This window comes from Alligator mississippiensis, chromosome 5, assembly GCF_030867095.1.
Source record: "Alligator mississippiensis isolate rAllMis1 chromosome 5, rAllMis1, whole genome shotgun sequence".
In the NCBI taxonomy this organism is placed as follows: Eukaryota; Metazoa; Chordata; order Crocodylia; family Alligatoridae; genus Alligator; species Alligator mississippiensis.
Genome location: NC_081828.1, coordinates 74,112,570 through 74,138,923, shown reverse-complemented (window position 1 = coordinate 74,138,923; position 26,354 = coordinate 74,112,570). Strand labels below are relative to the sequence as shown.

Below are 26,354 nucleotides of genomic sequence, written 5' to 3'. Positions count from 1 at the left end.
ACAATTATATTGTTGAAAAACACCTGCTAGGGAAAAGAGGGCAAAATAGCTATTACACATGCTGGTTAGATAATCATACGACAAGGCTCAGAAGAACTCCTGTAAAGATTCAGGCCCCAGATCCTGGGGTGCAGTGTGGCTCTTTCATCTTGACCTCCCATAAGATTCTAGTCCTAAGGGCTAGGGACAGACATTCAAAAAGCCAGAGCCTGAATTGATTCAGTCTTTCCGGGTTAGTCTAACCTGCATGGATTGAACCAATTTGCAAGTGAATAGACATTCACTTTGACTCTGGAAATGCAGGCACATGCCTGCAATGGTTCAGGCAAGAAGCTGGGGGGCACTAGAGAAGGTCCTTCACTGGAGGAAAACTAAGCTGATGGAAGGGGCATGGCCAAGCCTGGGCAGGGGGGTATGATTGGGGAGGGGTTTAAACCCCCACCCTGGCCTGCAGGTCTGCCTAGAGGGGGAAAGCAGTCAACCCCCTTAGCCCCACTCACTCTCTGGCTGGTGGCAGGAGCAGGGGTGGGGCCAGACCCTAGTAGTCTAAGGGGAAGCGGTGGTTTAATTACCCCATTGGGGAGGGGGGGCAGTGGTGCAGGCACCGATAGGCTCCACTTGTGCACCTGGAGCCATGCACCCGGGGGTTGTCATGACCAGGTGCCAGTAGCCTGAAGGGAAGTGGGGGTTTAATTCCCCCATTGCAGGCAGCAGTGGTGGGGACATGGGCACAGCATCCTGGGCTGAGTCCCTCCAAGGAGTGGCCAGCCAGCTGTGGGGAGCGGGGATGTGACCTGGCTGTGGGAAGGGGAGATGTGACCTGGCTGCAGGGAGGGGAGCTGAGGCCAGAGCCTGACTCACTGCTGCTTCCCGCTGCAGCGGCCTGGCCCTGGCTGGGTTGGTTCCACTGGGCAGGGGTCAGTGCCTGCCACCTCCTTCCTCCAACCTCACATGGGGGCCACAGTTCGCAGGCAGGCAACAGCTGCAGTGTGGCTCCCAGTAGCGGTGGTGGAGGAGCAAACTTACCGCAGCAGGCAGAGGTGAAGCACCTGTCACCTGCTGCTTGCTTGCAGTGGTGCTCAGTGTTTGGGGCAGGCTGCTGCAGGCCAGGGGCATGGACAGTGGCAGGGGAAGGCAATGGACTACTGCAGCCCAGTCTGGCCCATCCCCATGGCCCAGGGGCATAGGCAGTGACTGGTGCATGGCAGCCCACCCCGAGCACCCGGCACTGGCACGAGCAGGCAGCAGGTGACAGGTGACTCACCTCCAGCCACCATGATAGTTTGCTCTCTCACCAGGAGAGGGAGGGGTGGGGTGCCATGGGCCAGTCGCTAACTATGCCCTTGGGCTGTGGGGCCAGTCCTGACCAGGTTGCACTCCTGGGCTACAGGGCCAGGCCAGACTGAGCTGCAGCAGTCCATTGCCTCTCCTTGCCATGGCCCATGCCCCTGGCCTGCAGCAGCCTGCCCCGAGTGCCCGGTGCTGCCACTAGCAGGGGGTAGGTGACAGGTGCTGCAATAAGTTTGTTCCAACTCTGCTGCCACTATGCTGGGGGGAGCCATGCTGCAGTTGCAGCCTGCAAACCACAGGAGATGGAGAGCACTGACCCCTTCTCCTTGGGGCCGCCATAGCCTGGGCTGCACTGCCGCAGTGGGAGGTAGCAGTGAATTGGGCTCTGTATCCAGCCTCAGCTATTCCCTCCCTCCCTGAAGCCAAGTTACATCCCCCCTCCCCATAGCCAGGTCACATCACCCATTCTCCGCCCCCCCCCCCCCCCCGCCCTCGCCCCCCAGTGACTGGCTGGCTGCTCCTCAGAGGGACTCGACGCAGGCCACAGTGTCACAGAATCATAGAAAATTTGTGTTGAAAGGGAGCTCAGGAGGTCATCTAGTCCAACCCTCTGGTTGGACCATTCCCAACTAGATCATCTCAGCCAAAGTTTTGTCTACCCAGGTCTTGAAAACCTCCAAGGATGGAGATCCACCACCTCTCTGCGTAACCTGTTCCTATGTTTTAATACCTTCCTAGCGAGAAAATTCTTCCTAATATCTAACCTAAACTTGCTTTACTACAACTTGAGACCATTGCTCCTTTTCCTGTCATCTGCCATCACTGAGAACAGTCTTGCTCAATCCTCGTTTGAACCCCCACTTCAGGTAGTTGAAAGCTGCTATTAAATCCCCCCTCAGACTTCTCTTCTCTAGACATGGGCGACTGGTGCCTGTACTAGACATGGCCTGTACTAGACATGGGCGACTGGTGCATGGAATTTTTCCATCCTAAGTGCGGGACTTTGTGCTTGTCCTTGCCATGCAGACCCAGCAGCAATCCAGAATAGGGTTTCCCACCCCTGGTCCTTTTCAGCCAGCTAGAACAGTGATAGTGCTCAGGGATATAGAGAATTAGCATTTGTAAGCCCAAGTTCACTTCAGCAGATGCTGTGAAAAGGCCTGTACAGAGCAGTGTATAAAATTGAGGAAGTGATTTGTCTATAAAACCACAGAAGAAGGAAGGGAAGGTGGGAGTGCTGGGGAAAGACAAAGAAGCAATAAACCCATATGGACAAAAGGGGTCAGAGAAACTAATCCTGGTAATGGGATAAGAAACCCTAGTCCCTGTTTAGACCACACTTAACACAATCCAATCTGTGGATGATTTCTTGTTTGGAATCCATAATCTTAAGAGTAAAATTGCACTTAACGGTGGACTAGGATAATAGGATCCTATAGCATCCTATATTATAGGATAACATAGAATGCCGCAGAAGGCAGAGATGAGGAAAGAAAAGTAAGGAAGGTTACAAAAGGATCAAAAGCACAAGTAAAAAGAAGGAAAAAAGAAGTAAAGAACGTGAAAAGTAGGCCTGAGGAAATTATATAATTACATCCATATCTGAAGCAAAACAGTTACAGACTGAATTCAGAATCAACATGGAGATGAATTTCCTCCAAATCCTGTGTATATGGATGTTTATACAGAGATGTAAGGGTGTTTTTTGAGCTTGCATTATAGTTTTCATTCATCTCTCTTATACGGGCATATGAAGAGCAGAGAACAATATGAGTGTCACGCTGGGAGTGCATGGGTGTGTTGATGTTCCTATATTTTAAAGCAGAGCTACCAACTGCTGGTCTGTGGAAACCCTATATCTGCCTCTCCCACTGCTATGTGGTAGGGAGAGCTGCACAGGAGGAGGATACTGTGGGAAGATATGAGATCATGGGGGCATGCACTGCCACCATGGCCATGGGGGTGGAGCGGGGTGGGGAATGGTTAACTCTGGGAGCTCATTTTTGCAGCATCTGGCCTGTGCAGTGTGCCAGCTGGGGGCTGCATGCTGGTGTTGTACGCAGCCCCTATCTGCACCAAAGTTGGAGAGTCCTTTTTTAAAGAAGCATTTTATGTCCCAATTGTCAACATACAAAACTGCACATATTACAGGGACTGGAGGGAGGGGTGGAGAAGGGGCTTTGTTTAAGGAAATGAGAGAGAGAGAAAGTAAAACTTATGGGAAGAACGCAGAAGTATCCACAACTTAAAGGTCATTCTGATATTTAGAATATTTCCATACTGCAGTCAGTTCATTGATCAGTGTTACAAGTATTCACCCTAGCAGCCAATGAAAACAAGATGAATTAAAAACATAGAATGCAATCTTCTCATTCCTAATGCATGCATCAGAGCATTCAAAAAAACCCCTGCCATTTACGTTTCTATCTCACTAATGCATAGTAATACTTATATGGTATTTTGTCCTGGCCGAACCTGTGTATCTTCTGTCAGCATAGTAATTTGATATTATATGTGTGTACTGAAGGGGAGAATAAATTCATTAAAAAAATCTGTTTGAGGAATTCTTTCATGTATTTTTCCTATCACTGATATGCTATTTCTAGTGTGAAAAGAAGCAGCTGAAAATAAAGAATTTCAGAGGATAACCCAGTCTAGATTTATTTTTTTCTGTCTCTCCCATGGCTTAAAAGAAAGCCCACCTCTTTTGTTATGGAAAGCACTTCTCTATTTAATAACACATTTCAGCTGCCATCCATGACTATGAAAGGAAACATCCAAAACATGAAAACGAAGGTAGCTCTTATGAGTCTGAGCCCTGTAATTTCACTATTGTGTTTCTTTTGTTTTATAATGAATTTGGTTATCATAAAAGTGGCTGGATGGACAGTACTGGAAGGTAAATGCTTTCAGTAAACAATAGATATTTGCTTCTAAATAACACCATCAATCTATATATCTCAAAATACTTTAAATGCGTGGCCCCTAATGAATTACTGCCCAATCCATTCATATAAGTCAGAGGGGATATTTTTTTTTTACATTGACAATAACTGGAAGGAGCTAGGCTCTATAAGTACTTGCATCATGACTGTAAGGTAAACAAGTATTAATTATACTTTGGGCAAGAAGGTTAAGGGTGACTTTCAAAAAATAACCCCTAATTTTAGCTATCCACTATTAAAGAAGTGCCTATTTTCAGAGATGTCAGGAACTCACTGCATCAAACTGAAGTCAATGCGTGAGTTCCCAGAAGCTTAGACTCTCTCTGAGACCCACAAGATGCCTTTAGCAGCACTGAAAATAAAACACATTGCTATGCTTCATCAACAAGTGATGCTGACAGATATGTAACACAGTTTGCTTTCAGCCAAGTTACTTTGTATTTACACTAATATAACACAGATCAAAATCTGGTGCACAGTGTATATAGAACTGAAACCAGAGTGTTTTGTGTTTCTTTAAGGAAGTGATGAAGATGCAGTCTAGGAATTAAATTTAGCATGAAATTGTTCACTTACTGAGCTTTTTCATGCAGTCTCGAAGCCTGGTTTCTAAACTGAGCACCCTCTGGTGTAGTTCCTCATAGTCATAGGCACCAATTTCTTCCTGAATCCCTGTGAGAACTGCGGACAGATTCCTAATTTCCTCCTTGAACTGGGTGATTAATTTGGCATCAGTTTTGTATTGTTCCAGAACTGGGATCAATGGTAGGAGCTCATCCATCTTTTCCTTCAACTCCTGAAAAGCAGTCAGTTGTGCATTAGAGCAATTTAAAAGAGTTCCAAGCCCCTCACTCCCTTTAATATAATATTTATGACTGATTATTAAAATGCTTATTGATTTTAGTTTCAGATCCATTATTGTTATATTGAGAAAGTTCTAGCAACCTCAGGATTAATGGCAGCAAATGTTGGAAAACGTTGAAAGAGAATAATCCATTTCTACTGAAAGTACAAAATTATTTTTAAGAATCAGGAAACAAACCTTCTGTGACTTATCTTTTCCTCCACAGGATACAAAAGGCCACTGGCCACCTCTTTCTTGAAAGAAGGTGATTGTACTTTAATGCTTCATTGCAGGGGAGGATGTAGCACCAACTTTTACAATATCATTATAATAGCTGAACTATTGTTGTCTATTTTATTCCTTATATAAACTACTACTGAGTGTATTTTTGACAGCTGCAGTATTCAGCACAGATCCTTTCACTGATCTGTACACAATTATGTCTTATCTGATTTAGAATCCAACATTGGGTATGAATTCAAATCATCCTGCCTAATACACATTTGTCAACCATGGTTTTTATATGTCATCATCATGTTGTACCATTTGATTCTTTCAGGTCACACCCATAGCCTTGACTAACTCATATTTGTGTCCAATAAAGCTGTTACTACCTGACCATTCCTTCTCTTTTCCAAGTCACTGATCAGTTTATTGAACACAACTCCTACTTTGGAGTCATGGGCTGCACCCAGATGTGCAGGCATGTGGTTTGTGGGGCCACAGACCTCTTTGTGGGCCCACAAACTGCACAACTGGAATGTTAAACTGTCCCCAAGCTGCAGATGTGCAGTATGGGAGCAAATTTTGCTACTGAGAAATCTCAGCAGCAAAAAAACACCAAATATTGAGAAGGAAAGCAGCATGGAGCTTGTGACAGGAGCATGAGCTAGCAGATATGGCAGCTTGGTCCTCTAGGAAGACACTCTGATTGCCAGCCAGAGCATCTTCACTCCTTTAGTTGTGCCCTGGATCCTCCAGCACATCAGGCGACAAGAGGAGCTGGGAAAGGGCAATTCGCCTGAAGTGGGGCAATCCTTCATCAAAACAAATGTTCAGGGGCATGTGCTTCAGTCAAAACAGTAGCAGCTCAAATTTGTGCCACTACTAATTTTGCCACTGCAAGTCTATGCCTCTGCATATGGGGGTGCACCCATGGGTTATAACATGTTTAAGTCTTTACCATATTGAAAAAAGATTGTGTGTTCCTTACGTGAATGCTTTTCTAGCTAGGTCCTACTCCTTACTGTCTTTTTACCACTTTTCCATAGCTATTTACTTTCTTAATACCCTCTTATCAGGATTTCAGTAAAAATAAATAGTCTAAAAATAAGTAGATTTCATTAAGGCAACTGATTCTTGTTTAGGCACCATATTGTTGAGAATTCTAGTGATTAAATTTTTTTCTTTTTGGAACATAAATTTGTCCTTCTCATAACACATTCATTTAAACATTTTACAATTCTATTTATTATTTAAAGGAACATCAGGATTTCAGGAGGAAATGTCAGAGAGACAGAAGGAGGTGAAGCCTAGACAAAAAAGGAAAAAAAAGGAATGGAGATGTAGGCTTAGCATAAAGATAATAACAGAACCCCTGTGAGCAGATGAGGTCATCCACAAAGAGAATATAGAGAAGAAAAAGAGAGGAAACCACGTTTGGCATCCTGGGAACATCAATAGATGAAAGATAATCAGCTAAAGGTGGTGCTGAAGGAATGGTCATCAAGGTAGAAGGTAATAAATCAAGAAAGAACAGTGTAATAAAAACCCAAGAAAATGGAGGGATGATGCTTTCAATGGCTGCAGAAACATGAGGGATGTGTGTAATTTAAATGTCATTTGTGTTAAAAGACTCAATAAATACTACGGGGAGTTTTTAAAGTTGAAAATTATGTCTATACCCTTTAGGAAAGAGTGGGTGGGCAGGCAGGTTCAGGTAGATGTGTTTATAGATACCTCTGACCTTCCTATCTTTCAGATGTGGTGCAAAATAATTACTGTGCCATAATACTTTTTTGTGTATGTGATTATAACATATATGAATTTTTATTAAGTTCTTCATAATTTTCTTCTTCCTTTTTTTCAACTGGCATTTGTTAGTAACTCCAGAGGAAAAAAAAATCCATATGTATTGACAGGAAATATATTGTATATATAGTGGGCCTGTGCGAAGCAGCAAGTATTCACTTCAGATTTGGATTTGGTTGATTCGGAGGGACACTGGTTTGATTCAGTGATTTGAATCACTGTCCCAGTTTGAGTCAGTAGAATCAGATCTGAAGAGCTGGCACTGCTTTGGAGATTTGACCATAGACTAAACAGGCCGGGGTCCTCACCATGCTGGACACAGCTGTCTGCAGCTGGCGAGTCTGTTTTGGTGGGTGGAGGGAAGGGGCATGGTGGGGCGGGGGGGGGGGGGATATCAATGCCCTCACAGCGAGGGAGAGATTGGAGCTGGGGCAGGGGCTCAGATAAGCTTCCCAGCTGGGATGAGGGAGCATGGAATTTGGGGAGGGGGGCTCCTGCCACCACGTGCTGCCACATGCTGCCGGTTCAGGAGGGCATGGGAGCGGGCGTGTGTCTCCGGATCTGCACGGGGCGGGCTGGGCTGGGCTGCACTCTGGACAGGCAGCGGAAGGTGCTGGGAGTGGGGGCTATGCCCTCCTGCTGCTTGCCCAGCCTTCCCACGTGTCCTGGACGAGCCGCGACTTCACCCTGGCTGGGCAAGCAGTGGCAGGGCATGGGGGCAGGCATGGGAACCCGGATCGGAGCAGGGCTGGTGGCAGGGGCCATGGGGAATTTTAGGGTGGCTGCAGCCCCTACTCCACTGCGCTCTGTGTGGTGGGAAGAGCTAGGGATGCGCCCCGGGCTGTGGCTGGGGCTAGCCACCCAGAGCGGAGCCCTGGCTCCACCTGCCCCATGGAGCACAGCTTGGCGGTGAGCAGCTGGGGCTAACATCTTGGAGTACAGTCTGGCTCGGCCCACTGCATGCAGATCCAGGGGCACATGCCCACTCCCATGCCCTCCCAGACTGGCGGTGTGCAGAGGCACGCAGTGGCAGAACCCCCCCCTCCCCAAGTCCCACATCCCCTCAGCCCAGCTGGGCAGCTTCTCCCATCCCCATCTCCAATCCCACCCTCACTGTTGGAGCGTTGATCTGCCCGCCCATGCCCCTTCCCTCTTCCCTCTGCCCACCACAACAGACATACCAGCTGGAGGCAGCTGTGGCCAGTGTGGTGAGGACCGCTGCCTGTTTAGTCTATGGCCTAATCTCCAAATCAGCGCTGAATCTTTTCTGAATTGATTTGGAGGCTTCCAATTTGATTTAGACCTTTTAATTGGTCTCCAAATTCAATTCAGATTCAGAGGTTTGGTTGCCAAATTGGGCCGAATCTCCTCTGAATCAAATCAGCTACCAAAGCTTTGCACAGCCTGAATATATAGCTAATGCGAGCAGTAGAAATTTGACTTTTTAAATTACACATTGAAATGTTATTACTGTAAATGCATTTAGAGTGTCAGAAGTTCCCTTTGCTGCTCTGAACTATAGATTCTACTCATTAGAAAAGTTCCATTACAGTATGTACCCAGAAACTGCTGAATTAAAGTAAAATGGAAAAAGAGAAGCAGAATTTTTTATTACTGCTAAAACTACATATGTAGAACCATAAACTTCTAGATTTTTACAAAGCCATAAATTAAAAACTCTTTTCTCCAAAGTGAGTCCAATCCTACTGTCAATAAAGTAAATAAGAGTGTTGCCTTTGACAGCAGCGAGAATAAGCCAGATCCTAAGAGATTTCATAACTTGATGATAGTGAGTGAACAGAGCTATATAATAGTACTAAGCTTGGTATTTAATTTTGAAATGATCTTCTGAGAATGTATTCTCATGTCATAAAAGAAGACAAATAATGAAAACAATACTCTTGGTCCTGTTGGCATTGTTGCCGCCTCTATTGTTGCAAGAATGAATTCATCTTGCAGTGGAAATGGAAACATTTTAGTTTATTTTTCCTTTGATCTGCCAGTTTACTCGCTCTGGTCTGAACTGGATGAGGTAGCAAGGATAGACAAACTTCAGTGTCTCAGGAATGAGATGCAGTACCAGAATTTTAGTGGATTAAAATTCTGAAAGACAGCAGCATATGGTATTATTTTACCTTTTATAGTACTCTATAGTATGACTGGCTGGAAAATCTGTCTTTTAGTCCTGGCAAACTGTCAAGCTGGTCCTGAAGGCCCAGCCAAAAAAAAGGTCAAATGTTTAAAAGGTTAGAGTAGAGAAGTACAACAAGCTGCTACTTCTGACAGCCTATATCAGACATTTAAATTCTGATATTTTGTTTATCCAGAAAATGTAATGAGAATACAAAGTGAGTAATGGCACAACACAGATGTGTTATTATGGTGATGAATGTTATAACGGGAGATGTTAAAAAAGGCTAAGAGGATCCATACTTGGACTTTAAGCCTAAAAAAGGGCAAGTAAAAATTTTCCTCCATAGGAAGGTTATTATTGTATTAATTCCCTAAATTAACAGGAGCTGTTGGGTGTCCAATGGCTCTGGAAAATCATAACACTCTGAGGTGATTAATTATGGATTTAGGTGCTATACTTTGACTACTGACTTTTGAAAATGTATGTCTTTGGGTTTATGTTTGACCACACATGAACACATTGAAAGGCAAAATACTTTAACTATATTCCAAAGATGAAAATTATGTTAATAGACTCTATTTTATATTCCTTGCACATTCAGGACTCTTATTCAGTTGGACCCAGAACTTGCAACACTCTAATATCCCTCTATAATATGGTCTCAGAGTAGTTTAGAGGGCCTCATCAGAATATACATTACTGTTTTCTAAGCATGATGTGTCCAGATTTCATAGCAAATAGGTTGGTTAGTGTTGTATTGGTAATTAGACATTTTTTTTACCCAATTAAGAAACTGATCACATACATTTTTGCTTATAGCATATGTGAGACCAGAAAAAAAATCGCAACTGCAAAACCAGTATAACTATCAGATAAAAACCCTCAAACCTCTAATTAGTTCTTAGTGATACTGAGAAAGAATTACAATAACTTAATTTATTATAAACTTCCTTTTCTTTAGCTCAACTAAATGTCAGACAATGGTAAAGTGCAAAGCTCTGTAGTTGTTTGCTATTAATTCCCTCAACTTCCTCATTTATTACTTATGCTTGACTGAATATAAACTTCTCAATATGACAGGCAGATACATACAGCAAAATAAGATTATGTTTATAATGCCATTTCTATAAAGTCTTAATAATTAATGGTCACTCCCTATTATTGTTAACTTGAATAGAGAAAGAGATTATCACCATAAAAAGGTGTTATTATGTTTTTATTTGTCATATTGCTTTTGTATGAGCACTTTCAGCTCAGAGTTCAGCAATCTATGGTGCATAGCTTCTCACAGGCTTTCAAAGTTATTATTAAAATAAAACCTACTTGAAAGTGTTTTGTCATTAATGTCTTCCGATCATCTTCAATTTGCCGAAACTTGGCCTTCAGCCCTTTCATTTGTGTTTCCATTTTTAAAACGTACTGGAAATCCCTTTGAGTCCGCAAATTTAAAACTTCAATAGACTGGGACATATTCTGAACCTGTTAAAAGAAGAACACTCTCTAAATGCACTCTTTTTCAATATATCTGTAGGTAAATGTCAAAAGGTAAAATGTCATGCTTCAGTCAGTGCTTCGATTATTAGCTATTTTATACCACTGGAGCTTTGAATTCATAACTGCATAACCATATGGAAAACAGGCCACATTTTGACAGTCACACTTGGGTAACCCCACAGAAATCAGTGGTATTGTTTCAGTAAAAATAAGAAAGAAATGTTTCCAAAAGACATTATACATACCCTAAAGAAAGCTGTTGAATACTCTAAATATTCAGCAAGGGGAAGAAATGTCCTAGGGCAGGGAATCATAAAGGAGGTTTGGGACTTAATATTCCTGAACAAAAAGACATAAGCATTCAATAGCTCAGGGAAATATAATGTATGACTGTTATTGAGGATCTGATTTAAGTTTTAATTCTCAGCCATTGCTCTACCTAAAACTGTTTACAGAGGGTCTGAAGGAACAGGGTACGAATGTGAGTTAGAGATCTTAAAATTTGACTTTATTTACGTCTATGGAAGACTTGAAGTTATAGTTGGCAAATAAAGTATTAATTGCCATTTAAACAGAAGTTAAAATATGTGAGGCAGTCTTTCAAAGGTTGATCTATCAAGGGCTATGCATCTGCCGTGGCTGTTGGAAGTAATTATTTAGCACCTCACATTATTCAGATCTCATATCTAAGAGAGCAGATATAGTTCTCATCTTGTACACCAAAATAAATCAGGAGAATTCCAGTGAAGTCAGTGGAGTTAAATGGCTGAAATAAATGCAAGAGAGAGAGAGGGTCTCCTTTAAAGAACTGTGGCACTTCAGGTTTCAATAATCATAAAAAGAGTTTTGCAAAGCCCTGTATTTTACATTCTGGTGATGCACTAATTTAAATGTCAATACTTTGCAAAACATCATGGTATCAGAATAAAGGCTGATACTTACATTTCAAGAAGGAACAGATCACTGTTTTCTGTGAGTGGGAATAAAAGCCCACTCTTCAGGCTTGGTCCTGATTCTTCTTCAGTGGCAAAATTCCTATTGGCTTTAAAAGAAGTAGGCTAGGACACTTTGGGAACCCTATCAATTACTGGTGTGCATAAAAATGTTTTTTTTTAAATAACATTTTACAAAAGACTGCTTTAGCACCACTGTTAGAATTTTTCTCTTCATTGGCCACATCTACACATCTGCTTTAGTGTGAAGTTGACTAATTAGCTCCACAGTAAAGCATCACAGTCTACACATGCTCCAGTGTTAGGACACAGTAGTACTGTTGGAGACAGTACTATCCTACAGAAGAGTAATAAACTGTACTGAAACACACATGTAGACAGTGACTGGGCAGGGGCCAGACTCCTGGCTTCTGCTTAGTTACACAGCTCCACATGTTTGGCACTCTTGTGTCATGCCTGACACTGCCGCCTGGAGCCCGGGGCTGACTCTCTGAGCCTGCTGCCAACCCGGGCCAGCTCTGCCCCACCTCAAAGTGCTGCTGTCCCACGTACATGTGTAGATGCTGCCCCCAGGAGCAGCTCACTGAAGCTCATGGTGCTCCGGAGTTTATCGCATCGCATTAATTGCACATGTAGATGCACCCACTATAAATACTTAATTCAGAATTAGCAAAGATTCTTGAGAAATATTTCCTATATCTAATGTAGATTGAAAAAATCAGCATCATTACTGTTATATTTTTTAGGTAGCAAGCTTTTGGGGACTAGAATTACATTTTTATTCTGAATTTGTACAGCTCCTAGCATAACTGTGACGTGATCCATGACTGCAGTTCTTAGGGAACATCTATTCTGACACTTTGTTGAACCCTGGAGCACTGCTATGGCCACTTGGTCACTTGCCTCTACTTCATGCATAACAAACAGCAGCCATTAGGCCAGGTAGGCACCTTCAAAGGACTCTGGGTGCATCTACACATGCATTTACATCACATTAAACTTACTACTCAGTAAACAGAAATAGGCCAGCTTCTACACATGCAGGTAGTAGAGGGCATTAGTGCACAAAATTTAGTGCCAAATCAGTCCATACACCCAGTGTTATTGCACAGTAAGGTGTCTACATGTGTGTTACTGCACAGTAACTAATTGGGTGTAAATTTGACACCTGCATCAAACAGGTAACAAATTTACACACAGGTTGGTATAAGTCACCATAATTACTGTACGGTATGGGCATGCATGTGTCGATACATGCCTGTACTGTGCAGTAATTTATGGCTACTGAGCAGTAATTTAGAATACTGCGCGGTAACTGTGCATGTATAGATGCATCCACTGAGTAGTAAGTATACCTGGGACTCAGAGCCCAAGAACACAGCTTTAGGCATGTGTTCAGTGCTCCTCTGAAGTGCATTGTGTAATATCTGGGTTTGGGCTCTCACAGAACAAGAGGGACCAGGCTGGGTGTACTTCATTGTGGCTGTCCATGACTTGGCACAAGTATAGTGCAGATCAGCCAAGAGATGCCAAAACAAAACAGATAAAGTAATGATACATTCTGATTTTGACATGTCCTTAGCTTTATATTTGAGCTCTCCCACTTTAATTATAGACTTATAACTGAGCATATAGTTAATGTTTTGCTAAATTGATCAGGCTTCAGCAGGCTCAGTCCCATAATGCCCTAAGGGTAAGATTCTATTTCATCTATTACGTTCATGTCTCTGAAAAACATGGGTGCAAAAGATGGGTGAGTCCTTTCTCCTCTTCACTGATTTTTTTGATGACTTTCCCTTATATTGAAGATGATGATGTGTTATTAAAGTGTGACTGGATTAATGGATTTTCATGAGCTGAGCTGCATAGAATAGAATTAGATTCAATGAGATGTCCAAGAGGTGAAATCATATCTGGCTCTAAGTGCCTCTACCATTCTATTCTGGAATGCAAGCTTTAATACCATATTGTGTAAGATGGCTCAACAACTAAAACTCTCTTCAGTAAAAAGAGGGGCTGTTGTCATTGTATCTTTCATAAAGGGATTTTAATCACTGGAGTTATCTTCTTTACAGTAGCTGCTACATCTATTATCCATCAAGATATGATACCTGGGATAGCTCTTGCCTCAAGTATTTTGAATGGAATTAGTTGAGAGTTGAGAGTTGGAGAAGTTTTTTTTATTTATTGTAGAGGGAATTATTTGAATTGTGTGTATTTAGAAGGATGCAAAACAACCCGTAACATTTGAGATTTTACTGTAAAATTCAGTTATACAAAGGGTGTGCATACCATAGGATGAGGGCTTGTTTATGGTTTTATAAGCAGAAATAAAATAAATAACTTTATTCAAATACAGTACCAGATATAGAAACAGACATTGACAAAAATGAAGATTTAAGCAATTAATAAAGAATAATTAGGACAAAAGAACTCTAGATACAACTTGCCCACTTCCCTTTTTAAGGCAAGGGTAGCTTGAGTCTTTATAAGCTTTATGAATCTTTTAAGTATGTACTCATGTTTGTCAGTGAAAAAATATTCAGGGAAAAAACCAGCATCTTTACTAGTTATAAAACTGAAACAGAACACTAAAATAGGACATTTTGTTGTGATTGTTCTCATGGATTTTGTATGTTCAGTAAATTAATGGCCAAAGTTTATTTTAACTCAGTTGATCAATACAGAAAAAAAACCATGTATGACTAGAAAACATTAGTGGTTCAGTTCTTGCTCAAGTAGAATTAATATTGACTATCCATTCTAATGAGTGAAGGGCAAGACTGTGCTGACAAGTATATGTAAACTTTGAGCTCTTATCCACAATTTTTAATTAATGGCCCATTATATTAACAACGGTTCTATAATACTTTATGGTTATTATACAACCTGAAATGACCTAATGTAACGTCCAGTTGAAAATATTTTTTAAAAGAAGTATAGATTTGCTGTCAATAATCTAGTCATTAACATTTTAGAAGATACTATTAATGGAATAAATTCATATTTTTTCCTCTTCTAGATTTCTAATTACCGAAATTAAGCAAGGAAACCCCATGAGAGCTGTGAGAAAATTTGGAATATTTCCTTTTGCCAGAAGCTACATTAACCAGAAATTACTACAAACTACAACATATGGGTACACTAAAGTAGGGATGTGATGATATTTGCCAAGACATTAGTTAAAAGCAAATACTTTGTGAAGATTGATAATTTAGGTTTTTTTGTGTGTCAGATCAAAGGGTTAGTTGTGAAAGAGGTCATGGTATGGACTTCAAAGAGAGAGAGAGAAAGAGAGAGTGAGATTAAAACCTTTGTCATGAATATTTAAATACCTGGGAAACATGCCACAGTGAAAGCTCTGGAGAATGACATCTCCAAATATTTTATCAGCAAGATAGGTGCAGTATTGACAGCAACAGACACTCTCTATATTCCCTTATCTCCATATTTTCTATGCATCTTAGAGGAACCCCCTATATGAGTAGCAAGAGCGTTGACCTTTCTACCACTGTAATGTCCTACACTCCTCTTATACCTAGTCATAAAGTGCCATGTGGCTTCTAGGAATGGGGAAAGGGGGCAGCTGTTCAGAATGCTTGCAGTTATATATTGATAGTCTGAACTTTGCTGGAAGATAATTGGACTGATTTTGATCTCACTTAGCGTTCAAATAGTGCCAGATAGTGACTTTAGTGGTAGGATTATTTGGAATTTAATCTCTTACAAGTGAGATAAAAATCAGGTCTTATCTGTTTTTTGGAAAATTAAGAGTCCTGTTTTAACTTGGTTCAATTTAGGGACCTGATATATACATGTGCATGCATGTACAAATTAAGACTTATTTTAAGTTCAGTGTTCATTCCCTACATATTTATTACTTCAGATCCAAACATTTTGTTTCACCTATGTTGCTTCTGTGGTATGAAGTAAGTTGAAAGTTCAGATTTTCCCCAGGTTAAAGGAACACTATTTTGGTACAACCCCATCATAACTGGCTCTACCACCCACTAAGCCTTGCCTAAAGAGGGAGACCATCTGCTTAGCTGGGGAAAAGGAGGGTGACACAAACACCATTTTTGCTTTCCAGTGATCCTTGGCTAATAAAATTGCCTACTGGCTGCTATTAGCTATAAGGCCAAAGTGACTCCAAGATTGAAATGGAAAGGTTCCTCTCTAGGCTCCTCTGGGTGCATCCAGACAACCACACATGTGCAGGGGCACACATTTCCTGTGGAACAAATAGCAGCAACACATATTTGTGCTGCTGCTTTTTGCCTTAGGGCATGCCCCTGCACATGCACTCTGGCATGTGGCAAATTAACCCAGGTGGGATAGGGAAGGATAGCAGCTTTACCTGTGGTCCTGAGGGCCTCCTGGGACAGCAGTGGACCCAAACCAGCTGCTTGGAGCCTGGCCAGCACCCAGATCTTGGTTCTGGTCAGCCAGGCTCCCTTTCTGTTGGGATCTCCAGGTGTCACATTTTAGCACCATGCTGCAAATTAGTGGCAAATGGGTGCATGTATGCCATGTGCAGTTTGAGTCACCTTAAAGCTTTAAGGCACTGAAAACCACACATCATGTATGTTTATCTGGACATGCTCTGTAAATCCGATCTGAGACAAATCTAAATTAAAAAAGGGGGGAGAAGAGGGCAGGGAATTGTGCTAAGACTCTACAAATTTCAACAGTATTTCATGCTGTAGCCTTGAACTCTATGCTTGCAGCAGCTCTCACTGAACTCAGTAATAAGCTTTGCCTGTGCAAGATCTGGTTCCATATTTGTATTTCTGTGATGTTACCATACATAAATGTTTTGGAAATAAAGTATTGAAAAGTTGACAAATATGTTTTTAGTCCTAAATTTTGTATTATTCTCGGCCCTCGTTCTTTAAACATATTCTCCACCAGTGGTTATATATAGGGACTCACTTAACTTGTGGGCATATTTCACGGACATTTCATGGTGGCCCTGGCCCTCAGCGCTGATTGGCGGGGAGACCCCACCTCTCAGCACTGATTGGTGGAGAGCCATCAGGGAAGAGGAAGAATGAGGGGGTAACCAGCATCTTGATTGCTGGCTGTTCTTGATTTAGCCCCACCCCCAGAACACTGATTGGCAGAGAGGATTCAGAGGAGTAAGGAGGGGCAGGCACCATCTTGTCTGCTGCCCTGCTCATGCTGTACTGCCAGCCAGTACCTTCCCCTCCCGGGCAGGCTGTGAGGCCCACCCAGGAGGGGAAGACTTAATAAAAACTTATTTTTATTAAGTTGTTTTGTTTAATGTATTTTGCAGGCAACTCTGGATTTCACATTTTCCAGGAAATCCATGAAACCACAATTTAGGTAGGTTCCTAGTTATATAATAAGCCAAAAGATGGTTACTGCTACTGGGGATGCAAAATAATAGTTTGTGTTTTGATAACTAGAGGATTTTTTCATAATGTCCTATGCAAGATAAACATAAGGGGTAATTGTGTAGTACTACAATGAATGGGGACAACCAGGGCAGCAGCCCCAGCCACTGACCCTGGTTGCGGGGAGTGGGGGAGGTGAGGTGGGGAAAAGGCACACGTAAATAGCAGTAGTTGTGTGCTGGCCTGGTTGCCACCACTTGCACTGCACTGGGCACTCAAGTGTACAGTAACACCTTTGAATATAATTTCCTTATATGGAGTAATGTAGTTGCACCTGTGATGACAGTCTAGGAAATATGTGTAAGACAAGGATTTTTATGAGTGATGTTATTTATTGGATCACCTGCATTGTGGGGATAGATTTAGACAAGCTTTCAAATGCAGTACATTCTTCTTTTGGTACCTTCTATTATAATATAATCAGGGATAGATCCAGGGTGCATGCAGTGGTGCATTTGCACCCTGCCTTTGATTCCTGCTCCACCAAATTTTAAAACCAACTTCCTTTGCAGTGGCAGCAACATTTCTATTCAGGCATCAGTGAGACAGTCATTTGACTTCATGGCTTATGATCTACCTGATTCCTTCTAAACTCTTCTTTCCAAAGGAGTTAATGATCCTCTATCTTTTTTTAATGGGTTGATGCTTCACTAATCTGGGTATTCTTTTGCAATTCTGCTGTCTGTTAGTTGCCCTTGCTAATGTAGCTCCTATTTCACAGCCCTGCAGACTGTTTTTAGCTCTAGTGAAAAACATTAAATCAAGCGTGGAAACATTAATTCAGGAAAACCAACTCAGGTGTGGAAATAACTTTCAATGAAGCATTTCACTGGCAACATGCTCAAGAAAAATAGATTCATGTTTTATGGATTTGAGAGAGATGCAGATTTAATTGTAATGACAGCAGGACTAAAGATACAACAGTTTAAAATTATTTTGCCTAATTTTGTGTTTTTGTACATAATATATGGCATAGAAAATTAATATACCTTCCAATAAAATTATATTTGTTTTTGCTTTGATCTTAAACTGAATAATAGAGCCCTAGACCTCCAGTATATTTGTAAAGCTACTACTTTGTTTTTAGCTGGATAAAAATGTGTTGTGTTATATGTGATGATGTAACACATCGTTTGCACCCCTCTTTCAAAATCCTAGATCTGCCCATGAATATAACCCATCTAACCTTTGATTAATTTAACCGTACATGCATCTGTGAATAAACATAGTGGGCATGTCTACACAAGACGCTACACTGCCATAGCAATGAGCTACAGTCACGTAGCATTGGCAGATAGAAACACTGATGCCACAGCTATGTTGCCATAACAATGCGCTCCCTCCACTGGTGATGTGTAGGGGGTGCATGCAGGTGCACGTACACCCGCTGTGCATGGTGTTGCACCCCCTACAAAAAGGTGCCATTCACCGCCCCTCTCCCCCTGCCACCAATACTGCTGGCGGCATCTGTGGGAGCTCACCACTTACAGCTGCTGCACTTCCGCTACTGCCACCACACTCCCACTGCCACCGTACCCCCGTAGTGGCTAAAAATAACTGGGCACTGCCAGCACAGCACAGTATGGGCTGTTACTGCACCATAATTTATTACTTCCACAAGGAAGGACTAAATGATGGCGCTGTAACAATGGCACCATAAGGGCACATGTAGATGCACCCAGAGTGTAAGACTCTGGTAGTTTGGCAGAAAGATAATATTGAACAGGATGCAATAATTTATTGTATTTAAGGAACTAGCATATATACAAGTGGCAACTATTTGGAATAATTCATATCTTAAGGAAATTAGTTTGCAGATGATATAATGTTTGTATTGATATGTTACAATCTGTTAATGAGTTTCAAGGGAATAAGTTTCCTATGATTTGGACAGGGGACCTAGTCTGAATCTGCGCTTCTAGCAGATTTGGACTGGGATTTGCAACTACTTTTATGAAGAAAAAGTATCTTGATACTGACACGTGAGCTTTTGTGAAAGTTAGAATTCAGGGGGTGAAATACAAAAGAGAATATGCAGCATTAAGCTGCCAGATCAATGACACAGATGAGCAGAGCTATACTGTAAAGAAAGAGATGAAGTGTGATTAAGGGTGGAAAAATGGGAAGGGATATAGAGAAATAACTTTTGTTAGATTACTATTGAAAAAAGTATCACTTGTTATTTTACAAAGGGAAAGGAAATTATTCCCTTTAGTAGAAAAAAAAGGAGGACTACATTTGGAAGACTTACCTTCTCTAGCAGTTGTCTAAGTTGCCTGCTTTTGGCATCTCTGGAACACAGGTTTTGTTCTGGTGCAACAACAGTACAAATACATCGGCCATCAGGATCTTGGGCTGAACTATACACTTGCCACCCTTCCTTAGGGCTAATTTGAGTCTATAACAATATAATATAATAATACAGTTAATAAGCATGGAAAAATTGATATTCATGAATATGTTTTGGAATTTAATTTTAAATTACTCTAGGAAAATATGCTTGTTTACTTACATGATGTACATGCTCAAAATCAGGTGTCATTTAGTTATGATTTATTGTTCTCTTAACTGATAATTGGCAATTTTGCACATTTACAATTTTCTATCATGTATAATACCTTGTTAACAGTTCTTTGGAAATGCCTGACAAAGCTATATAATTACAAGTGTCATATTCAATCTGGACAAGAACAGTTTTCCACAGCACATGTTCATTGATTGCATTCTTTGGGTATTAATAGAGAACAAATACCATATTTGCTGAAGATACGACAGCCCCCCCATTAATTAGATTCTATATATGGAAAATTTATAAATTAGTTATAATTTTTCCATGTATAGAATCTAATTATTGGAGGTTTGCCTTTAATTTGTTCCCTTTTGACTGATATACCAGGGAAAATAAATCTGGGGGATCTGGTAGTCCCCTTGCACTCTGGTCCCCAGCCCCAACTTCTGGCTCCTGCATCCCCTACCCCTCCCTCCTTACTGTCATACCCTACTCTCCTCCTGCAAGTGGAAGTGAGGGGCAAACTTGAAAACACTGGGTGCATCTACATGGGACATTTACTGAGCAGTAGACTAATTAGCTATGCAGGTAAATGTCTTGTGTCCACATGTCCACTACCAGGCTTCAGGAAACTAATAAACTCCACAGCAGAAGTAAATACAAGTATAATCTTGCTGTGGAGGTTTTTACTCTGCAGCACTGCACAGATATGTGCTGATGTATACACACAAGGGTGCTTCAATGCGGGGGTTGCTTGCTGGTTAGCCCCACACTGGAGCAGCCTTGTGCCCCAGCTAGCCCCTCCACAGCACATTGAAACGAGTTGGAGCAGCCCCGGGCTGGCAGGCTGATCCTCACCCCAGACCTCCTGCCAGCTGGTGCTGCTCTAACCTGCCTCAACATGGTGCAGTCCCAGGCACACGTTCAAATGGTATGCCAGGGAGCAATAAACTCTGGCACAATATACACCAGAGGTTATTCCTGTGTGCTAATAACACAGGTAGACACACCCACTGACTGGAAAAAACCTCCCTATAGCAATTTGCATATTGCTATAAGTACCCATAGATTTAGTTTACCCAAGATATGGCCAGTTTTAGCACAGGCACTCCATATAACACACTTTTAAGCAGTACTTTAGCATTTAGTTATATAAATAATACAAACTATGCATGATATCAGCCCAAAGGCAAAACACTCATGATTTACCACATAGTTCACTGAGCTAGGCCCCAGCAGAATCCACAGCATGTTACGACATAGTGACCCCACAGCTCAGCACTTTTCAGTATGTATGTGCACTCCAGATACCCTCCACAAAGAATCTATGTGCTAATTAGACTCCCACTCATAACTGGCACTGGGTGTTCTTGTCATGGGTCCTGGGATCCTCCAAAAATTTATATGTGTATGAGGCACAGGGCAATCTTGTGGTGGGTGGGGCACTGATCATATGCAACAGGCTGAGAGAGGGGTCAATAGAGGGATTCTGGGTGAACTGTTTGGGGCCCCATGTGGTGATGTTTGCCAGACATTTAAGGCTGGTGAAGAAACAGGAACCACTGGAAATGCGACAGAAAACCACAGCTCAGCTGTGGGAGTGAAGAAGTAAAAATATATGCAATGTAGTGGCTCACTATGACTTTAAAAAGAGTGGGTGCTGAGGGGGACTTAGTGCAATGTGCCCTACCCTATATTTTCCTCAGGTGGGCTGCGCTGATTTATCCTTGTGGTAGGTTCTTGTTAGTTTGCTTACCTAATATATACTGTGTTTTATAATCATGCTTTGCATTGGTTGTATTTACTCTCCTTCATAGGTGGTTTCCATTATTGAGCAGTTAAACTGCTTTTGGCAGGGGTTTGATGATAGTGCATTTAATGATGTTTGTATGGAATTATAACTGGGAAAAACCTCATTTTGTGTTCAAATAAATACAGTATATCCTTTTAGCATGGGTAGTTTCTACTTTAGACTAAAATAAACAAAGACAGGAAGAAAAAAATATACATATACAGCCCCAAAGAGAGAGTAAAGCATGTATGACTCAGATTGTAAACACAGCCATGTGGAACTAACTTATAGCCAGTGCATCTGAAAACAGGTTAGCAGGGACCCATTTTACTCTTAAAAGGCACTGTATACAGAAAACAATCTTCCAGTTGTATAGTTACATGAACCAAAAGAAAAAATATAAATTGCCTCAGAGAAGTAAAATAAAAGGTCCAGTTTAAATAAGAGGAAACAAATTTATTAAGACTGTTAAAGGTACTGGAAATCCTTAGCACATTATATTTTCAGCAATCATGGAAAAACTAAGAAATTCTCCTTATCGTATGTTTGCTTGCAATAGTGGCCTATATCCAAAAGCACTATCTATTTATCCTCCTAGCTATAAGTCAAAAAACAAAAAAGTGAGTCGACATCCATTTTAAAAGATGTTTAAAAATGTATCAAGTGAAGCTGAGAGAGAAAGAGGATGATGGAAGAGTTGTAGGAGATAAAATGAACTGTAACATGTAATAGAAATAATTTTATTAAATTCTGGATTTAGAGATGACTAGTCAATATTAGGAATACTATGAATCAATATTAGGAGTATTGACTATTTGGAATAGCTGATATTAGGAATTATTCTTTTTACATGAAGTACATGCAATGCTGGCATCTTTACTGCAAAACTCAAATGCTAATTACTGTCATTAATTAGACTAATCTTGTTTTTCAGCACAGTGTATCAATACAGAATGGATACAGTAATTGTCTATGCTGAGGCTAGAAGAAAAGCAGGTGATTCTTCCCAGCATGTCAGCTTAATAAAAGAAAAGAGATGGGGCTTTATTTCTTACAAAGAATTTCGTGCAGGAGTCACTGAAGATAAAAGGGACCTCTTTTACTGTAGAGTTAATTGAAAGATCAAAACTGGAATATTCCTGTTTTGCAAAGAAAATAAAAGCCCATAATTTAGATGACTGTAAATGGAGGACAGCTGAACTTGCCTTAGGGTTTGCTAGAGAGGCATATTTAAGGTTCAGTGCGAAATTATGCCAAGTTTATGATGTTCTTCTAGCCTTTATTTTTTTAGGTCCAGGAAGTCTAGTTTAACTGCAAGGGAGAAGAATAAAACCTAAACAAAATTACAGCTGCAGGAAAAGTTTAAATTGGTTTTGAATAGCTAGTATAGTTGTAAGATGGAACAATTCAAGCTTGTTGAAGCAGCCAACCCTTACACTGTAAACTAAATTCAGGCGGGTAACTTCTATGATTTTATCGAAGTTGTGTAGTCCTTGTACCCAGACAGCAATGCCAGGTAGCAGAACTGAGGCTGATTTTAAGTCCAAGTCTAAGGAAGATCTGCAAAACCCAGCAATGGCTTGTATAAGGTTGGCAACACAAGTACATATGCATGGTTATTCTTAATTTTTAGATGCACTGCAAACTTTGGGCCTTAGCATCATTTGTCACTGGCATAAATGAGAAGTTCCAGTATGTGAATAAGGTAGCATCAATATAAAATAAATAAAAACTAGACTCAGGCCCAATCTATTATCAGAACTGTATTGTTTAGACCAGGGCTGTCCAACTAGTGGCCTGTGGGCTCCATGTGGCCTGTGAGGAGTTGAGTTGTGGCCCCCTGCATATTCCTCAGCTGCTGCTTCTGCATCAATCCAGTTACAACAGCAGTTGGAGTCTCTGGGCTTCCCCATTGTCTGTTGGGACAGTGTGGGGAGCAGAGGGTGAGGCTGAGACTGTATGAGTAAGTGGTGCACAACTCAGGTAGAGAGGGAGGGAGCTTCCATGGGGACATGCAGTGCAGTGGTTGGGAGGGTGTAGCTGGAATATCTCTGCAATAGAGCAGGGGATTATTCATACAGTATGTGGCCTAGGATACCCAGGGCTTACCCTGGCGTGCCTCTGCTAGTGTGGCCCACTGGGCTTACAGCCCATGGTTACTTAGAAGTTGGACAGCTGCAGTATAGACTGCATTATCCAAATTCTATTTATATGTTCTGATTATATTAAATATTTCACGCACATTTTCTGATAAGAAGCATGTTTATTGGGTGCCCACACTGAATTGTCTTACAATATGTTGTTAGACGTAGGGAAACTTGATCAGTCATAGAAGAAATGGGCACTACATTTTTTAAATAGCTTTTCTAACTTTTATGTGTATACTCATTCAATAAGAAACCCTCAGACACAGGAAAACTAGATTGTCATTGATTGCGCATTTAAATGAGTGATAAAATATTACCCAGTTTAATTTAAGCTTTAATTTAATTGGGTTAATTTAGTCTTTTGTTGTATTCTGCCTTTCTGTCTTTTCATACCATGAGGTTTCCTTTACTTCTTAGGATGGATCGAGCAGTCATGAGAGTGGGCATAGAAGGAAATATGCAAATATGTGCGTGTATAAAACACATCTTCATGCCACTTAAATTTTTCTGTCATATTTTCTTTGACATTTAATCCCAACCTCAAGAAGAAGCTGCTCAGCCTCCCAGGGAAGGCGCTAGAAGGCATCAAACCATATGAAAGCTGCTGACTTCATCCTCCAAACACAGACTTGCTGCTGACAGGCCTTAGTAAGCAGACAAGAAAAGAAATAACTAAGCGTAGGAGGGAAGGAACAATAGTACATTGTCCTAATTCTTAAAAATCTTAGGGAAACAGAAGAAACCCCATGAATAGACAAATACTTAACATACACTTGGAAGATAGCCTGCTACAGAATTTCTGTACTCCATGCCGAGAAGTTTTTTTCCCCTCTGCACATTCAGATACTTTAATAAAAATATTATAGTTGGCTATACTGTCACCACTGACAGGACAGTTACATGCTTTTAACTGAAAAACAGAGTTCATATGACTAGGTAAGTACAGTCAAATTCTCTTCTGGAGCAACTACACTGACTTCAACAGAGTTATGACAAAAGAGAAAGTGTTTCTATTCCCTCTCCCCGCTCTTTTAACTGTCTCTTCCAGGTCAGGTCAAAAGTAGCAGTTTAATAAAGGATATTATTGTTCCATTCCTTCATGTACAATATGTGTACTTTTCAATGAATGTGTACTGAAAAAGGACAATTAGAGTTTTTTATACAAGAAAGTTTAAGTTTTCTTATGAATGCACTTTGGCATATCTTGGAAGATATGTTGGTCAAATATCAAAGATTAGCACTGAAATTACACACCATAGAAATAAGCAACCTTCATTGAAAGGAGTTTGAAACAGGGGAAACTCTCTTTATTTCAAGAAATAATGCTGTATTGAATATGGTAGGATTTTTCACTATCCAAATTTTACAAGTCTGCTCAACTTAAGATATAAGGCTTATGTCCTATGTCCCGACTTCACTGATGCTCCAGTTACTCCATGCCTCACTAAAATGTAAAATATCCATGTTCACGCAGATTAAAGATGTTGTTTTCTCCATTTTAAAGTCATAAACACTATAAGCCAGATTCTCAGTGGGTATAAATCAGTAGACTCCTTTCAGGCAAAGGGAGACGCTCCATTTAAACTATTCAGTCTGACCCTGTAGAAATAGTGTGTGTGTGTGTGTGTGTGTGTGTGTGTGTGTGTGTGTGTGTGTATACACACGCATACACCTATATTATGTATGTCCATGTCCCTTTGCTACTCGCAAGGTTACACTTGGTGTTAAATTAACAAGAACCCCACATCACTTGTGAATCGCAGTAGGAACTAGAGATCTATTCAATAGCCAGTGTTATGATTAATATTACTGTTAGAACAAATAATGATTCCATCTTTCTCCCCTCTGTTACTGAATCAAACCAGCAATTCAGTATTCTAGCATAATAAAACAATAACTTCATAAGTAATGATTTTAAAAGCTTTTTGTGTGATAATTTTTCCCATGCATATGTAGTAAACTAAATATTTATTGATTAGTGAATTAATATTTAGAATTGAGATGTTCAGCCTTCAGAATAGTAAGCTATTCTACTTATATATCACATTTCAATTACACAGTGAGGATATTTATTTCCTAAGTATTTAGTATAGCACATTCTGTTTCAACTTCATTTGGTCTTTTACAAATACCATTCTAAAGTCCCAGAGTTCAACCGTCCAATTGAATTATTCATTTAATTTTTAGACTGACCATCAAAGTATCCAGGAACAGTTAATAGCACTTTTTTTTTTTAGTTTGACATTAGCAGATTGCTATATGTTGCTTTAAAATTCCCTGATATCTGAACATCAAACATAAGTAATGAAAGAATTTAACTAATTACCTGGTATTTATTATCTACATTATTAATGAGAATAAAGTCCGATTGCCAAGCTAAAAAGTACCTATATCATTTTATGTTTAAAACATATTCACTTACATGATAGCTTTGCAAGTTAAGAAAAATGAGAAGAATGTCTATTGCATATTATGGTGATAAACTGATACAGATAATAATGCTACATTAGAAAGAAAAGTGAAAGGAATCCTGCAGTTTAATTTCTTACTCTTTATGACAACTCTACATATTTTCTGAAGCAATGAATCTATGAAAAGACTCTAGGCAAAAGAAGCAAGCATTTCTTTAAAATGTTTTAACAATTCCCCCCACAAAACAGAGTCCTTTGTTCTTAAATACTTAATCATCCTATTTTAATATCTTCCTTTTTCATAGTAAGTCCACAGCATTCTCACAAATGTTTAGTTTATGTCTGGAGAACAGCATGCATTAAGTGACAATATGAAGATTAGTAGCT

The 26,354-nt window shown here is 40.6% G+C and overlaps 1 protein-coding gene across 3 annotated transcripts in view; it reads right to left on the bottom strand.

The window, feature by feature from the left end:
• The window catches only part of OLFM3 (olfactomedin 3), a 162,529-nt gene that overhangs the window by 16,918 nt on the left and 119,257 nt on the right, over nt 1–26,354 (bottom strand). For all 3 annotated transcript variants that reach the window (XM_019500923.2, XM_006274523.3, XM_019500922.2), the window contains exons 2-4: nt 19,360–19,506; nt 10,568–10,723; nt 4,812–5,031 (exon numbers count right to left, since the gene is read on the bottom strand). In XM_019500923.2, the coding sequence (XP_019356468.1) occupies nt 4,812–5,031; nt 10,568–10,723; nt 19,360–19,506 (523 nt within the window). The remainder of the gene's footprint in view (nt 1–4,811; nt 5,032–10,567; nt 10,724–19,359; nt 19,507–26,354) is intronic.